Source organism: Asterias rubens, chromosome 13, assembly GCF_902459465.1.
Source record: "Asterias rubens chromosome 13, eAstRub1.3, whole genome shotgun sequence".
Lineage (NCBI taxonomy): Eukaryota > Metazoa > Echinodermata > Asteroidea > Forcipulatida > Asteriidae > Asterias > Asterias rubens.
The window spans coordinates 2,245,837-2,264,286 of NC_047074.1; the positions used below are offsets into that span (position 1 = coordinate 2,245,837).

General features: G+C 39.5%; 1 protein-coding gene across 20 annotated transcripts in view; it reads right to left on the reverse strand.

Moving 5' to 3' along the window:
* The window catches only part of LOC117298308 (dedicator of cytokinesis protein 9-like), a 97,873-nt gene that overhangs the window by 41,349 nt on the left and 38,074 nt on the right, over positions 1-18,450 (reverse strand). For 17 of the 20 annotated variants that reach the window (XM_033781484.1, XM_033781472.1, XM_033781468.1 and 14 more), the window contains exons 10-27: positions 17,854-18,084; positions 16,780-16,902; positions 16,350-16,432; positions 14,823-15,028; positions 14,267-14,454; positions 13,561-13,719; positions 12,923-13,043; positions 11,194-11,208; positions 8,268-8,304; positions 7,705-7,789; positions 7,129-7,215; positions 6,539-6,616; positions 5,311-5,426; positions 4,589-4,658; positions 4,080-4,202; positions 3,764-3,985; positions 2,924-3,007; positions 2,515-2,623 (exon numbers count right to left, since the gene is read on the reverse strand). In XM_033781484.1, coding sequence (XP_033637375.1) covers positions 2,515-2,623; positions 2,924-3,007; positions 3,764-3,985; positions 4,080-4,202; positions 4,589-4,658; positions 5,311-5,426; positions 6,539-6,616; positions 7,129-7,215; positions 7,705-7,789; positions 8,268-8,304; positions 11,194-11,208; positions 12,923-13,043; positions 13,561-13,719; positions 14,267-14,454; positions 14,823-15,028; positions 16,350-16,432; positions 16,780-16,902; positions 17,854-18,084 — 2,137 coding nt within the window. Of the gene's footprint in view, positions 1-933; positions 961-2,514; positions 2,624-2,923; positions 3,008-3,763; positions 3,986-4,079; positions 4,203-4,588; positions 4,659-5,310; positions 5,427-6,538; positions 6,617-7,128; positions 7,216-7,704; positions 7,790-8,267; positions 8,305-11,193; positions 11,209-12,922; positions 13,044-13,560; positions 13,720-14,266; positions 14,455-14,822; positions 15,029-16,349; positions 16,433-16,779; positions 16,903-17,853; positions 18,085-18,450 lie in introns of all 20 variants that reach the window. The other 3 variants (XM_033781470.1, XM_033781464.1, XM_033781466.1) reach the window with 2 other exon arrangements.

Sequence of the window (18,450 nt, forward strand, 5' to 3'; positions counted from 1 at the left end):
AAGTATCTATAAAAGACTAAGGATAGAGTCCAAAAAAAAATACTCCACAACCAGAAAAAATTTCAATTCCTTTTTTCCCACGTAATGCGAATGTACTGTTTTTCTCAATTTGGGTTGTAGACGCAGGCCTGTTACTTAACGGAGCGACGAAGCCAGTTGCCTCCGTGCCCCCTGGTCATTGCCTTGATGCCATCAAAATGTTCCAGTAGAAGTTTGAAATTTCCCCATAGGGTGGGCTTCACCAACGAGAAAATGCCTTAGTGCCCTTGCCCTTTCAAAAACGAAGCATCATCAGGCCTTTAGACTTCAACCCAGGTCAAAATTCCAGTTGAACCTAGTTAACTGGGGTCAACTGGTTCAACTGGTTAGTGACCAATCTCGTCCATTTTCCATATTAACCAACTGGTTTGGACTAGGTTTAACTGTGTTCAACTAGGTTGAAATTATAAACCAGTTGGTTTCTGTCCATTTTCCATATTAATCCAACTGGTTTTAACTGTGTTTAACTAGTTCATCAACTGGTTTTCAACTAGTTCCAGTTAAACCCAGTTTAACTAGGTTCAACTGGAATGTTGACCTGGGAAAGCAGCGATTGAATTTAAGGCTTTATAAGAGAACACAGGGCTTTGCATCACACTGTGTTCTGGTGTTTGCATAATACTATATTTGCATATCTAAAGGCTATGTTTGGAAAACACTGCACTATCGAAGCAAAAAATTACATTTGTTGCCTCGTCAGAGATTTCCCTATGCTCTCGGCTCAACACAACTCAAAAAAAGTTCATAATCCAGAAAAACACCGTCATTTCAAGATGAAAGCCAGGTTCATACCAACCCTGACTTCTTTTCAATTTTATTTGCCGAAGAAATTTAGAGTCTCAGCGCTATGCTGGCTAAAAAATCTACAAATACCGATGATTTTTATTTACGTACCACTTGCTACTGCGGAACCACTGGTGCCTATTAGTAAAAAAATTCGGTAGAAGATGAGGAAACATAAAATCAACATAAAAGACAGAAAAAAAGAAAAACAGCGGGTGAAATTAATAAAAACAAAAGTTAAATAAGGTGAAGAGTTTAACTGAATCAGAAACAGATTTAGAATAATATGATGAGAAACAGTCGCTTAAGAAACGCTCATGGTGCTGTATTTTGTCCATGCAAGGAGCTTTGTGATTGGGCGATATGTAAGGCTATTCTTTAACGGCAGCATTGATTGGTTGAGAGTGATATGGTAATTGATGATCATGTTGCGGTTTGTTAAGTGCTCCAAAGTCTGACAAAAAAAAATGTGGAAGTATTTTTTCCTGTCAACCAGGCTTTTATTTGGATCCGACTCAGTTATACCCAAACAAGATGAAGATATTTTATAAAGGGTCTGGATACTTTTTGTAACATAAAACACAATGTCCACAGATTTACATTAAGCTTACACGGTTTGAAGATAATGATAGTAGAAAGCTTCCCTTAAATATTACTTATTGAGGTTTTTGAGTAACTGGTTTTGCTTTTACATGCTTAAATAATTTTCATCTCACTGAGACAAAATTTATTTTTGCGACTTGTTTTACTCATTTCTCAAAAACTACAGCACCTCAGCAAGTAATTTTCTAAGGGAAGCTTTCTACTATCATCATCTTCAAACTGTGTAAGTTTAATGTAAATCTGTGGCCATTATGTGTTGTGTTACAAAAAGTACCCAAATCCTTAAAAAAAAAAAGGTTTAAAAAAGTGTAGGGGTATAAGTTATAGTTATAGTGAATAGTCTTGTTGGGAAAGTTATTAGAATAAAGGACATTTAAAACATGAAAATTAAAAGATTAAAGTTAAAAGATTGCAAATTAAAATCAACCACATCAGAGCAGCGGTTCGAGATTAGCAAAAAGAGAGAAGCAAAAAAAAAAAGGTCATACTTTTTGTTATTTAGACAAAAGAAAAGAACTAATTAAAAGAAAACGTAAGTGGAAATTCAGCACCTATCCATGTGGCTTGCTACATGTACCTCCCATCTCCAATGTTTCTAAAAAGCTTTACAAAAGATCTCTGAAAATTTGGGCCATTTTAGAGTTACACATCCCTTCGGACCTACATGAAGAAAACTTATCGGTGGGTCCAGTATCGGTGCATCAAATTGAACCTCCATCGTTGTGGTACCTGATGCAACAACAGGATCCCAACTTGCCTCTAGCATACTGGCCTCTACTCAGGGACACTGTTCCCGTGGCAGACCAAAAACCACCTATTTGGACACCTTGGGCTGGGACTCTGCCCCGACACGGGCCATCGACTGAATGAATACTGGGCAAGCTCAGTGGTCCAGTGGTATGACAAACTGCTCTAAAATGGCAAAGGTCATGGGTTCGAATCCAACCAGTCTTTACAGACACAAATCAAATATAAAGTAGGAGGAATATCATGTCTGTGTAAAACACAGATAAAAAACAGCACAGTAAAGAACAACAAAACAGCTCTAGCAAGGGACTTGCGGCGTTTCTGATTTTAAGATTGACTTACTTTTCTTGCCGGTCTGTTGTCCTTTCTTTTGTAGCGGAAGATTGAGAGCGATGTAATGCTCGTGGCTACAGACCACTCGAATCATCTCAAACTTCATCTCAAACAGTTGCTGTATAAACATACATGTACAAGTGAATTCAATTGGTTCATTAGAAAACATTGCATCACTGCCAAAGGCCGAAATGCAAAATATATAATACTACAGTTGGGTTCTGCCGGAACTTCAGTATACCCACGCTTTACGTCACGACACAGCTCAAGGCCACAAGTGCCACAATTTGAACGGGAACAAACACTCTACTGACCAGAAACACCAGAGCTTGACTAGTTTTCTGATCTGCTCGATCAAGACAAGCCACAAGACTGAATGAAACCCAAGAAGTGACCTCCTCCTCATCATCGGACCTACCTTTGGGTCCTCCGGACTGAAGAATGCCATGTAGCAGTTGATGAGACGGAAGACAAACCCACGATCCATGTATGTGAAACATCGCTGTAAAAGAAAAACCAAGACAAAAATAGATAATTCAGTATTTGAATATTCATTTCTTCCTTATGCAATTACATGTACATTAGAATAAAACAAATAAAATAAAAAATTGCAGAGATAAAATATGACAAGTGTGAACATTCCTGAAACAAATGGCTTGCAAGCTTTGACTCTCACCCCCTTATTCTAGATCCGGAAATTTCCATTTATTTTTTTTTTTTTTAAAGAAATTTTATGCAAGTAGCCAGACACACAAGGCCTGAAGGTCACTTCAAGGTGTGGGCTACATTTGACTTTTGCCAGGGGCCATTGCCACCTACATGTACTTCTTGGGCTGAAACAGGTTTATCCCCTTTACAGTCCACACGGATGTAGATTTGGGTATCATCCATCAGTAGCCTGGCTGGTAGAGCAGAGAGCGCTACCTCCCCAACTTTACGAAGCAATCATGTTTAAGTGTCTTGCTTAAGGACACAAGTGTCACGACCGGGACTTGAACACACACTCTGCTGACCACACACCAGAGCTTGAATCCGGTGCTTTAAACCGCTAGGTCTTGACACGCCACAATGTGTTACAATTCAGAAGGTTTAAAGTTCAGACACAAAGTGGACCAATTCTTTATCCCTTTTGCAACTGCTGTACCTCTTCGAGAAGAAAGACACTTTGAGAAACAAACTTTCAAAACAAAACTAACTTAAGTACTTCAAATTATGAACATAAAAGAGACCAAAATCTAAAAAGGATGTTTCAACAAACCTTGATGAAGTTAGCGAGATGGAAGTTGGCATCCTTGGCTTCTTGTAGTTGTCTTATATCTTGCTTCTGGAGGATGTGCGGCATCAGTACCTGGACGAGGTTCCTCAGCCCCGTCTCAAAGTTGGTTGAGAAGCGTTGATGTCTCGGCAGCTTGAGGCGGTCGCTCTTGATCAGGTGCTGGGCCATGCTCTTAATGATGACGGTGAAGAAGAACCACATGTGCTGCGAGAAAAATAAAGAGAAGACATCCTTAAGAATCCATGAACTTATTAGCAACAACCTTTAGCAACAGCCACAGTCGGACATTATGCCTTACCTTCATGAGATTCTTGATGACTGTGTGGTCAGTGCTGGGTCGAAGCGACGCAGCTAAGTTCTTCACTAACTCCTCATGGACAGTCTTCTGTAGTTGGTTCTCCTTCTCCGTCTCGAACACATACTGTTAGACAAAAATGAAATAAAATATTATTAATTTCTTAATTTTAATTGCACATAAAACGGCACAATTGGCACCAGTAAGAGGATGAATTGGAAACGAGAAGAAATGTTCAGTTTTAAATATGGGAGGAAAACCCCACATGGGGGAAAACCAAGGAGATCAGGTAGGGACTGAAAACCCATTTCACAAAAATGTAAAGAAAATCCAAACTAATTCCCTTAAAAAAATTTGTTTTAAACAATTACAAACAACTTAAAGTATGCTTCACCATCGTTTGCAGTTTAACTTGATTCAGCAAATTGAAGATTTGACTATTGTTATTTCTTAAAATGTCGCAACAAAATTTATTGGTGAAGTATTTTTTTTAGGGAGGTTGTGTGACTTACTTTTACATACGAGTAGAGGACATCCTCACGTCCAACATCATGGACTTGAGACACAATGAAGATTATCAACCTTCAAAAAAAGTCACACAAGAAAATTTAAAAATCAATCCAAGAAAAGGCATATAAAAACTGGTTTTATATGCTCCTCACATAGCATACACATATTGACTGGCAATGAGGTTAACTTGTGTGCGTCTATTCCCCCGAGGGCCTCGGGAAATAGGTCCCTCTTCTGGTCACTAACAGGCCCTAGGGGAATAGACGCGCACTATTTACAGAATTAAGCCAGTCCATATGTGTTTTATAACACACCTAAATGTGAAATAAGAAAAGAAATTTGGAAAAGACAGGAAGTTTTTAGTTGCTGTTCACGGTTCACGTCAATCCGCACCCTTTTATCTTCAAGAACTCCTTCATCTAAATGTTCATCCCATACATCACTCGCACAAAGTCATATTGGCCACCGCTCATTCTCATATTCTTCACGTCACTCTGGAACAACTTACTGCACAATATCAGAACTGCTCCAAACGAGAAAACTTTCAAACATCTGCTGAAAACTCACCTGTTTAACCATTAAATTTTGTAAAGCGCTTCAGGACCTTTGTGTGAAGCGCTATTATTATTATTGATTATTATTATTATATATGTGTATAATAAGATTAGAGATTTTCAATGAGATATTTCAACGAGGTTTTTCTGGAGGAGCCTTTTGTTGTTACCTGACCACATTGAGCTGTACTTCATCCATGGCTGGCGTAGGAAGTATTCGGAAGAGTTGATTTAGAATGACAGGTAAGAAGTTTATAAGCATATCTGGCTCCACAGCATGCATGGCCTGAAAAACAAATAAAACAATTTCAAAAATGAAAAGAATTGTAAAAAATGATCTTGTGAACAATGATCTTAAGAGATGTAAAAATTTGCATCGGGGATAGAGAATATTAATTTTGGTTTTTACCCATACACCGATGTGTGTTAGCACTGTATACTCAGTACTTTCCCGAGTCCTGTGAAAAAATATCACAGGCATGTTCGTCGGGTGGGATTCGAACCCACGACCCTTGCAATTCTAGAGCAGTGTGTTACCAACTAGACTACCGAGGTTGCCTGGCAGCTAGAGGCAGTTCTATTCCTATGATCTTGTGAGGAAGAAATGAAGAAATAACCAAGCTGTAACTCAAGACTGAACCCAGTATAACCTCGGAAAACCTCAAATAATCTTGAGGCTACCTTACATTTACAAGCAAGTTACCTCTAGTTTAATTTGTCAACACAAGGGACCTACATGTACGGCTTTACAACTGTGATGAAAAAAAGTGTTTTGCTTAAAGGCATGGACACTATGGACTATTGATAATTACTCAAAATAATTGTTAGCATAAACACTTGGTAACAAGCAATGGAGAGCTGTTGATACATTTAGTATTAAACATTGTGAGAAACGGCTCCCTCTGAAGTAATGTAGTTTTTGAGTTCTCAGTAAAATATTTGAATTGATTTCGAGACCTCACACAACTTCGTGTGAGAAGGGTGTTTTTTTCTGCCATTGTTATCTTGCAACTTCGACGACCAATTGAGTTCAAATTTTCACGGGTTTGTTATTTTACAGTATGCATATGTTGGGATACACCAAGTGAGAAGACTGGTCTTTGACAACTACCAAAGGTGTCCAGTGTCTTTAAGGACACAAGTGTGAAGACCTTCAGGATTTAAACCCACTCTACTTATCGGTACCACCAGAGCTCAAATACGCTTTACTGCTCACAAGCTTTATACCTTTGCCTTGGTGCCCCTTACAGAATGCCCCATAAACGTTTGCGTGCCCTGTACAAAATGGAAGTGGCCTTGCCCTCTCAAAGAAGAAATTCCAGGCCTGATCAGGGAACAAATTCCTAACAACTCACTGGCTAGAAGATAGGGGAATAAACTGATAAATGAGTTTCTCACCTTGAGGTGTTTTATTATTTCAATGTTTGTGCCGTCCCACACTTGGCATTTAGCGAAGAAGTTGTGGAGATGAGGGGCCTGGATCAAGGAGGAAACAATTAAGATAATAATCATAATAATAATAATAATAATAACAAATTCTTATATAGCGCATTTCACAATAAACTGTCTCAATGCCCTTCACATTAGTGCCCTGGTCATTGGGGCAATAACATTCCTTTAATCTTTGGGGAGTATACAGCCCAAGCTGCTGTGGCGCTCCGAAGGCTTTTTCATTCACAATATCAACCTCTACCCTCGCAGGTACCCCTGGTTGAAGAAAAGCAATTTTAGCAAAGTATCTTGCTCAAGGACACAAGAGTCACGACCAGGATTCAAACCCGCACTCCGATGATTTAACCACCAGAACTTGAATTTGATGCTCTTAACAACTCTGCCATGACACTCATCCATAATCACATTGGATGATATTGAATGGTCAGACAGTAGGAGGGTTAACTGTGTACTGTGAAAACCCATTCAGCACCGAGTTAGGAGGGTTAATAAGCAGTTGCGAATTTCAAAACGACAAATGTTTACGAAGTGTTTACCTTTGTGTAGATTGTTGACGCTAGTCTTATGTTGACCTTCAACAGTTGTTTACCGCCGTCAACAAGTCTGAGCTCTGGAGCCATCGACTGCAAAGAACAGTGACAAAAATAGACAAGGTTTTTTTCCAATAGGAGACTTTCCAACGCTAGGCGGCAGCAGACATACCGGGTAAATTTCCATTGTTTACGTAGTTCTGAACATGCACATAATTCTGAGAACAATGGATTTACCCGGTAAGTCTGCTGCCCTCTATCGTCCCAGAAAGTCTCCCATTACAGAGAGCTAATAAGAGTAATGGTTTTCGATAACCCCCTGTCATATTCCAATACAAATTTAAATTTTCCCCATAGACGTGTGTGCCCCTTACCAGAGAGAAATTGCTGTGACCCTTCAAGAACAAAATTCAAGGCCTGAAACTTGATCTAAATAAGTGGAAATGAAGAACCATCCTGACCGAGTAATAATATGCCTGTGACTTCTTCACAGAACTTGGTGAAGTACTTTAGTAAACAGTGTTTACACCCATCGGTGAAGGGTCGAAACCAAAATGAAGAACCACGGAGACCAGTACTAACCTTTCCCGATCCGAAGGGTTTAGTCCCAAGGTAGCCTGGAGGTAGATTTGATGAAACAGTCACTCCCATTTCACCACAATTTAATCTACACAAGATACAAAATAACACAATTATTGAGAAAAAGATGGTTTTACTCGTATTGGTAATTTGTTCCACTGGCATGTTGCAGCATGTGAGAAACATTGATCTCCTCATGAATGATTGGATATGGGCTCAATCGTCAATGTTTGAAATAAGTGTGACCTTATACACTCTTTGGCTAGTCTGGCAGGCAAGATACTGCACTGGTCATATGGGAAAGTTGACATTTTGTGTCATAATTTCCACATAAATCCAAAGAGTTATGAAAGTAAAAGCGGGACAAGTTTTGAGATGTGCCCCTTTTTATCATATCAAAAGTGGATATGAATTAGTTGACAGTGAAATCTCCATAAAATAAAAGATTTTATGTTTTCTTCTATTTGGCTGTGTACAAATCATGCCTTCAGGAAGTCCAGGCTCTGTGGCTCTTTTGTAAACATGTCATGTCACAATGTGTCACAAGAGACAACAATTCAACTTACTTTCCAGCGTCTAAGAGTGGTATCCAAGCATATCCAACTGCAATAAAAAATAACAAAAATAAAACCATAAGAAATTGATTACTTTATTTTTAGACAGATTAAATTATTGCGGCAGTTATTCAATTTTTAGTGCTTGCTGAAGTTTCAAAATTCAATTCATACTAACGCTGTTTTGTTAAACTTAGAAAACATTTGTTCATTAAGAATTGCATTGCGGCAAGAATTGAAAACAACCCTGTATATATTTGACATAATTCTTTCTTTGTTGTTTTGCAGGCGATTGTTTGCTGTTGTAAATTAAGAATGTATGGGGAGCGTTGAGCACAGCTCTGCACATAAATAATTAAGGTTTTTGTTGTGGGGATTCAGAGGGATATTATAGGTGGGGTCAGGTGGTCGTGGGCGGAGCTGGGTGAGGTCGGTTGGGGGCTGGGCAGGGCCGGGTTGGGTGGTGCTTGCTGGTGGTGGGTGGGACTGGGTGAGGCTAGGCAAGGCTGACTTGGGCTGGGTATGGTGAAATGAGGCTGGGTGGGGCCGAGTATGCTGGGTTGGTCTGGGTTGTGCCAGTTGGGGCTGGGCAGCACTGGGCTTGGTTGGGTTGGGATGGGTTAAGATGGGTGGTGCTTGCTGGTGGTGGGTGGGACTGTGTGAGGCGAGGCAAAGCTGGCTTGAGCTGGGTGGGGTCGGGTGGGTTGGGTGAAGCCAGTTGGGCCAAGGTAGCACAAGGCTTGGCTTGGTTGGGTTGGGTAGTGCTTGCTGGTGGTGGGTGGAACTGGGCGAGGCAAGGCAAAACTGGTCAGGGCTAGGTGGAGCAGAGTTGGGCCAGGTTGGGCTTAGATGGACTGGGTGGGGCTGAGTAAAGAAGAGAAGAAGCTAGAAGGCAATGTGCATGCATTTTAAAATATTTTTTGGGGACAACTTGCAAGTTCATTGCAGTGTTCAGACATTAACTATGCTGATATGTCATACAGTATTTAAAAACAAAATGATGCTTAATTGAAAGTTTTACTAAAAACAGTTTCAAGCAAACTGAATCCCAAAATGGGGAGATGCTATCAAAATAATGTTGATGATCTGCTTCACAATTCCTTACGATAATTTGATGGAATGAATTGGAATCTTTTTAACAAAATAAATTAAAATTAAATACATAAATTGTTGACAACTGTTAAATTAATCCAAAACTGACTGTGTGGAACTCAAAGCCAATTAATAACTGTTAATTGCGTGAACTCAAAACTCTGGTTAGTTGGGCAAAAATTGACACCACTTTCGGGGAATAGTCCGGAACAGAAGAAAATAAAAAATGATATCAAACTGAAAATAATGCTTCACTTGGGGGTCAAATAAGGTGAACAAGTAAGAAATCAAGTTGTTTGGGTACCCGCTCCTAATTCGAACTTCCTCTATTGTCACCGAGCTAGCGCAATGGTCTAGAGGTAACACTTACTGTAAAGCAATGAGGTCACATTACATGGCATAAATATCGCTTTTGATAGATCCACTAGTTTTACATATATTTACGATGTTATTTCATCAGAAAAAAAAAAGCTTTTGATCTCAAGGAAGGGAAAGGAACACAAACTTGACATGGTTCATTCCGTTAACAAACTTCCTCAAGACGAAATGAAACATCCAAAAATCTCCACGGACAACCGAACAGGATATCTGAGGTTAAAAAAACAAGCCATGCAGGTTTTGTAAAATGATTTGCCAACAAAAAATCAACTAAAAACTAAAAAGGAGCATTCAATTGCACTTCTTATGTCCTGTGACTTTCGGGGATGGTTAAACGTTGTGGCATATCTCTAATACGGTCGACAGAGAAACAAGTTTCTGTTTGGTTTCAACCAATTATATTTCATTAGTTTTTCAAATATGAATCTTATTATGATTTCCTGTGTCATCAGGGCTGCAGCTTGAGCTTTAGACAGAGAATTGTTCAACGATTTGAAAAAATTAGTTCAAACTTGAGCAGAGTTCAAACTATCGAAAAGAAGGAGTTCAACTACATGTAAAGGACAGTTACAGTTCAACTATAGAAAAGACCCAGTTCATCTACAGAACAGATACAGTTCATTTATAGAAAAGAACCAGTTAATCAACAGAACAGAACCAATTATTACTATAGAAAAGTATGAGTTGAACTACAGAACAGACACAGTCTAAAGATAGAAAAGAACAGGTTCAACTATAGAGCAGATACAGTTCCAACTATAGAAAAGAATCAGTTTAACTATAGATCAGATATACATGTAGTCCAACTATAGAAAAGAACCAGTTTAGCTACAGACCAGATACAGTTCAATGATAGATGAGTTCAAGTTCAACTACAGAACATTTACAGTTCAACTATGGAAAAGATCAAATTCAACTACATAACAGATACAGTCCAGTTAGAACCAGTTTAACTATAGAACAGAACCAGTTTAAACTCTACAGAACCACTACTTCAAACTGTAGAGCAGAACCAGTTTAATGATAGGACAGAAGTTCAGAACCAGTTCCAACTAAAGAACCATTTCAAACTAAAGAATAGAACCCGTTCAAGAGCATATGTGAAGCAAAATGCTGTGAGCTTAAAGCTGCAAAGTTAGCATAAGATAGTTTTTGTATAGTCAATATTGCAAAAATCCACAAAAACACTTCAAACGTTCAACAACACAATTGAAAATCTTGTTTGATAATGTATTATTAAGGCATTAATGTAGAGTCAGTCAAGTTGGTAAGTTAAAACCAGGACAGATGGTTTTTCAGCAGCAGCGAAAGAACTTGAGCGAAATTCTCACTAAGATTGACCGAATTACACGTATTAATGCCACGGTAACTTGGAATTAGTTTTTAGAAATAGAGATATGCGGCTAATTATTCAACCATCACCGAATGCACATAACGCTTGAAATGGCAGAGAATATGTCTCCTGTACCTTCTAATGGCTCCGCTATAATGGTTGCAGAAGTGGGATAGAGAAGAAATAGATGCAACGGAATGATGGTGAGTCAGGAAGAGAGGACGATCGGAGGAAAAAAGAATGAGAGAGGAGAGATGATGCAAATGAAAAATTATGAAAATGAGTAAGACAAAGGATTGGAAAATGGAGAACAAAGGTTATGAGTAAGACAAAGGATTGGATGATAGAGTAGAACAAAGGATATGACATTGGAGTAGAACACAGGATTGGAGTAAGACAAATGATTTGACAATGGACATGATGGAGTAAGATAACATTTTAAACAATGGAGAATGAAAAAGGATCGGACAATGCATTAAGACAAAAGAGTGGACAATGGAGTCAAACAAAGGTTTAGACAAGGGAGTGGTTTTAACAAGGGAGTAGAACAAAAGATTGGACAATGGATTAAGACAAAGGTTAAGACAAGGGAGTAGAACAAAAGATTGGACAATGGAGTAAAACAAAGGTTTAGACAAGGGAGTAGAACAAAATATTTGACAATGGAGTAAAACAAAGAATCAGACAATTGTGTCAACATAAAGGATTTGACAATGTAAAGGATTGGACAATGAATAAAGAATATGGATTGGACAATGAAGAAGACAATTGATTGGACAACAAAGGAAAACAAAGGATATACAACAGAGGGAGACAGATTAGGCATGGACATGTATTTGAGTGAAGGAAAGACATGGGTGAAATGAATAAAGCATGTTATTTTATTTACTTAAAAGCAACAAGTTTAAACAGCTGTTTGGTGAACAATATCAAATCATGGGGGTTGGTAAGCTCAGCTGGTGACAAGTTCCAATCCAGCTTGGGTCAACCTCTTTACAATCTTTCTTCAATGGTTTGTGATGAAGTGTGGATTGAATGGTGTTGGGGTAGGGGGGATTGTTTCTTGATTGATCGGAGTGTAAAGATAGTGGGGTGTGAAGTGCCATGCTTCTTGTGCAACAATGAACTTGTGCTGGTCAGAGGTCAGAGGGCTGACAATCAAGGGAATTAATATTGACAGAGCTGCCATCATTTGCATCTTGCGTCCAGGAAGTGTTTGTACAACAATCAGGGAGATATTACATTCAAAGCAATAGGGAAAAAACTTTCCTTGATCAACTAGATTTTCAAATATTTCCATCAGAACATGGAGGGATTGGTTTATTTTCAGGGAACTTTCTTCAGAATCAGGGAGGGGTGGTGTAGCTCTGTATTGATGATACAAGGTGTCATGGCTGAGTAGTTTAGCGCATCGAATTCAAGTCATTGGAGTTTGGGTTACAATCCCGGTCAAGACACTTGTGTCCCTGAGCAAGATGCTTTACATGTACTGTAATTGCTTCTCTCCACCCAGGGGTACAAATTGGTACCTGTTAGGGCAGAGATGGTTCTTGTGATTGGTTTAGTTTCGTGCGTTGGCAGCACAGGCTGTATACTCCCAGGGGAGCTGAGATGGTTTAAGAAAAGGAAATAAAATGGCCAACATGTATAACAGGGGTAATAGTGTAAAAGCGCCATGAGCGTAACTGAGTGGCGGACCCGAGTGCTATAAAGAAGCCACTATTATTGTAATTACTACATGTATAATTGAATTTTTATGACAGACCTGAGGTTTTAACATGGGGCCCCACATGTTCTAAAGTGTGCTCCAGTGTTGGTTTGAATTTGGACTTTAAAGGGATTGATTACAGGAAGGGTGTCTTACTGAATGAGTCCACAGTGTCCCTCTTCTTGACGGTGCCTTTCCCTACCTCACAGCTCACATGGTAGAATCTAAACAGTAGATGATGCTTCTCAGTCAGCTGGGTGGGCATGGCTATTTTGATCTGGAGGGGTGGAGGGGTAAAGTTGATATTGCAAATATCATATATATTCATGAGGTCAGCAAGTCATTCCTCTGCCTAATGTTTTAGTTTTAGTATGTGCATAAATTACTTCTTTCTCAAAAACTAAGTTACTTCAGAGGGAGCCACTTCTCACAATGTTTTATACTATCAACCTCTCACCATTACTCGTTACCAGCTTGATTGATTTTTGTCTTAAGTCAACAGGCCTAAAATCTCATGCCGATCACTCTATTGCCCTGGTCTTGGCCTTGGTGCCCCTTAAAAAGTTTCCAATAGACTTTACTATTTTCCAATGGAAGTGCCCTTTGCAAAATGAAAATGGCCTTGCCCTCTCAAAGATGAAATTCAAGGCCTGTCCTTTCGTTCGGACATCACATATTTGTTCATTGGTCAAGACACTACTCTCTTGACCACACCCCATGACCACACCCCCTGACCACATCCCCTGACCACACCCCTTGACCACACCCCCTGACCACACCCCTTAGTTACTCACCTCTTCATAGAAGTCTGGTACCTGATGGTGATGTAGTACAGCAGCACTGCCTGATGAGACAAAGATTGGTCCCCCTGGTCTGCCGTAGATGGCTTTCAATGGTTGCGCTCCTTCATCGTCTGAATCAAGGAACTCAACGCATAACGCAATATTCCTCGCCTGGCAAAACGGAAAAGAATTTTTTTTATTTTATTTAATTTTTCAAAATTTAAAATAAGGAAGGTGGTGGTACAGTAGCACTTAAAGGCAGTGGACACTATTGGTAATTACTCAAAATAATTATTAGCTTAAAACCTTACTTAGTGACGAGTTATGGGGAGAGGTTGATAGTATAACACATTGTGAGAAAGGGCTCCCTCTGAATGGTTGTAGTTTTCGAGAAAGAAGTAATTTTCCATGAATTTGATTTCGAGACCTCAGATTTAGAATTTGAGGTCTCGAAATCAACCATCTAAAAGCACACAACCTCTTGTGACAAGGGTGTTTTTTCTTTCATTACTATCTTGCAACTTCAACGACCAATTGAGCTCAAATTTTCACAGGTTTGTTATTTTATGCATACAGTATGTTGAGATAAACCAAGTGAGAAGACTGGTCTTTGACAATAACCAATAGTGTCAAATGTCTTTAAGTAATGTTTGTAGCTGTTAGTAATGACCTAGTCTAATAACAAACTTTCTTAAACTTCTAACTGCTTAATATTTACCTTTGTGAACGTCTTCTGACTGTCATACTTAAGTTGTATGGGATAGACGTAGAGATTATTAGTATATGTCGTGAAAGGGTGCGCTAACTGTCCCTTCTCTGGAACAAACTCTTCGATTTCTAGCGTTGGGGGCGTCATAGGTGTCTCCGGCCAAGGCATTGTGGGTACCAACGATGACGTCAGACAATCTAAAAGAAAAGTTAAGAGCTATGACTATAACACTTTTAGACGTTTTCCCTGGAGAAGGGTTCGATGCTGACTTAGAGAGTGCCTGGATCTCAGTCAGCTTGATTCATAAACCATGGCTCATGGTTAAAAAAATAACGGTAAGGAACCAAATAAGTAGGAAACGGTAATAAAAAAACGGAATGGAAGTATGGCTCTACTTACTCGACAGCATCCTGGAGAAGGGTTCGATGCTAACTTAGAGAGTGCCTGGATCTCAGTCAGCTTGGTTCATAAACCACGGCTCATGGTTAAAAAAATAACAGTAAGGAAGGAACCAAATATGTAGGAAACGGTAAAAAAACCGGAATGGAAGTATGGCTCTACTTACTCGACAGCATCCTGGAGAAGGGTTCGATGCTGACTTTGAGAGTGCCTGGGATCTCAGTCAGCTTAGAGAGCTTCTCCGGGTTCCTCTTAATATCTTGAAGCTGCTTCAGTAGATCCTCGTTGCTCAGCTTGTTGCTTTCCTGGCGATACATTGACGTGAACTCTCCTCTCAGATCCAGCTCACCACAGTCGTCCCTGAAGACACGTCTAAAATCAAGAAAAACAGTGAACTATTAGATCCGGGTGAGAGTCGCTGCTGATGAGTAAGTCCCGACTCTGGAATCCAGATCCGAGGATGTTTCTTACCAACTAGACCACCTAGATTTTTTTTTTCATAGAGCTCGGGTAAGCACTAAGTATACAGTGCTAACACACATCCGTGTAAATGGGTAAAACCAAATATTATATAGTATATAGTGCTGTTAAAAAATAGGATTCGAACTGCCTCTAGGCTACCTGGCAATCTCGGTAGTCTAGTTGGTAAGACACTGCCCTAAAATTGCAAAGGTCAAGGGTTCGAATCCTGGCAGAGCAATATGCCTGTGATTTTTCACAGAGCTCGCATAAAGTACTGAGTATTCAGAACTAACAAACCGTGGTGTATATGGGTAAAACCAAAAATTAATATTCTTTATCCCCGATGCAAATTTCCATCTATTAAAAATACAGTTTTGTATCAAAAAATATTTCTTAGAGTTACATTCAACATGATAGGAATTTTACCAACAGAATATAGAAAGATTGCTATTATTTGTTTTAAATAAAGTTTCTGTAGAATCAGAGACACTTGGCAGCTCTGATGTTTTTTTTTCTTTTTTCAGTACAATTAATCAGCAATTTGTAAACATTGTGGACTAAAACTAGGTCAGGCACAAGCAGGTGGCACTGCGGACCATCTTCCTGGGAAATTGTTAATTACCCCTGGGAGTGGTTCAGCAGTTGATTCCATCAAATATTACTCAACCCTGATGACGGACTACGAGATCTAGATCAAGTGCTTTGACATTTCATGGCTCTGCTTACCGTTCAAAGAATCAGCGCTTACAGAAGCAGGGAATTCCATGTTAACACCCACCATATTTCGGGGGTTAGCAGGGAATTTCTGCTTGTGCACGTGTGAACCACACATAACTAGACATTCTTCACTTACACAGCTAGAAATGTTGCGCTTGCACAGTAGAATGGTGACCATAAGTGCATTTTGATGGTAAGCAGATGGTAAGCAGATGGTAAGCAGACCTATGAAATTCAGCCCAGGGCCCAATTTCATAAAGCCTGTAAGCATCAAAACTTGCTAAGCACAGAAAAATCTTGCTTAAACAGAAACTGGTTGCCAGCCAAATTTTCATGAAGTTTACATTCTTGCGACTGGTGCCCCACCCATTTTCCTGCTCAACGGCTTTATGAAATTGGGCCCTGGCTATGTAGGTCATCACATCTGGCTATACACTATTCCAACATTGCAATGGAAGACATCACCCATAGCAACAGCCAGAGCCACAGACCTCCATTAGCGGCTTTGTCTTACCTTGCAGTCCAAGCAAACGGCATTCTGTACTGGCCCATCCGACTGCAGAATATCTTGGCCTGCTTCATCACTTTCTGGCAAGTCTGTCGTCAAATTTTAAAAACAAAGTAAAATAAATTCAAGCTCAATACATACTTAGTTTGCAGTCACACCAGGTGTGTATCTACATGTACTCGCCAGGGAGAGTTTGTTCTAAGAGAACTGTCTTGCTTTATTCTACTACCGCGGAGAAGATGTTCGGGGGTTAGGGAGACTTCTCAGTTCTCAAAAGAACTGTCCTGCTTCAAATTCCATATAAATTCAAGCTCGTTTGGCAAAAACTTTTAAACTAAAATCTAAATTGAAAATACTTGACATAAAAGTGCTTCACGAAAATATTTCCATCTTTGCACAAATACAAAACAGTACTTATTTGCATACTACGACTTACCTTAACGGTGTCACCAGTCTTGATGTAGGGTTCAGCACACTGTGCTATACTCCCTTGTAATACTTTCTCTATTCTAATAACCAGATAAATATCCGAATGAGGTTTCTTGACGGAGAAGATCGCCTGAAAGAAAAAAAATATAGATACTTGTTGATAAGTGGTTTCTTTTGATGCCTTTCAACTTTTAGTGGACCCCTGTTCCAATCCCGCATGAGACTGGAGCCTTGCATGTGTATTGGGTTTCCAGTCCATACATGATTGCGTTGGTTGTCCAGATTGGGGTTTTCTTTCCACATGACAATGGGACCTGGGCCCAATTTCATGGCTCTGCTTACTGCCAAATTCTACGCTTACGATCACGATTCCCCGACTTACGTGCAAGCGCCGAATTTCTGCACTAGCCTTGTAAGCATAGAATGCCTAGTAACGCGGAGTACGCACGCGCAGAAGCCAAAATTCGCCGCTAACCCGTGAAATACGCTTGCCGTAAGCACAGAATTCCCTGCTTCCGTAAGCTCCAATTCTGTGCTTACGGTAAGCAGACCCATGAAATTGGGCCCAGGTTCGAATCCCACCTGAGACTAGAGCATTGCATAATTGGTTTTCAGTCCCTACCCAATTGCATCGGTTTTACCTGATGTGAGGTTTTTAAAATTGTTTGGTATTTTCATAACTTGCCTAATATTTTTAACCTCTGTGAAGTGCGTCAGGACCCTTTTAAGGGTTAAGGGCCCTATATAAAAGCCGTTTTTAGTATTTTAGTATTTTCCTCTAAAACTCAGCATTTCTTCTCCTTACCTACACATCCTGTTATTGACATTTTACAAGAAAACATTGTTTCAAAAACTCAACAACATTAGCCATGTCTGAGAGACGGAGATGACAACACAGAAATAATTGGTCTCTATCTTGTGTTCTATTTTGGTTCATCTTTTTTCATTGAAGTGTCTCCTGTTACTTGTACAGTGTATGTATTTTTGGCATGTTCTTGCTGTACTTTCATCCGAATAAATTCAATCAATTAATCAATCAAAAGAGCCTTTTAAGATTGGACCTCCAGTTCTCACGACTTACCTTCTGTGGGTACTTGAGCCAGTTTTCGTCTAGCCCGCTTACGTCTGGTAACGTACTCGATCTCCGCGGCTCTCCGTTGGGGCCCGGTGCTGACGAGCCGTTGGGCAAGTCCCGACACTTCTCCAGGAGGGCTCGGATGTTGTGGTTGTTCAGGTCGATGTGGAAATCTTCTGATATTTTGCGGTTGTGACGGGCATCGAAGAGTGCCATGGATGTGAAGAACGGCTCAATCTAAAGGATAAGGTTAAAGGACTTGGTTACTTTTCGTAATACAAAACACAACATCCACAGATTTACATTAAACTTACACCGTGTGAAGATAATGATAGTAGAAAACTTTCCTGAAAATATTAGGTGCTGTAGTTTTTGAGAAATGAGTAAAACAATGTCATGAAAATAGGTTTTTTACATGCCAAAATAATTTTCATCTCATGAATCACTGAGACAAAAATTATTTACTTTATATTGTTTTACTCATTTCTCAAAAACTACGCAAGAAATATTTTCAGGGAAGCTTTCTACTATCATTATCTTCAAATGGTGTAATTTTAATGTAAATCTGTGGACATTGTGTTTTTGTCCTACAAAAGGTACATA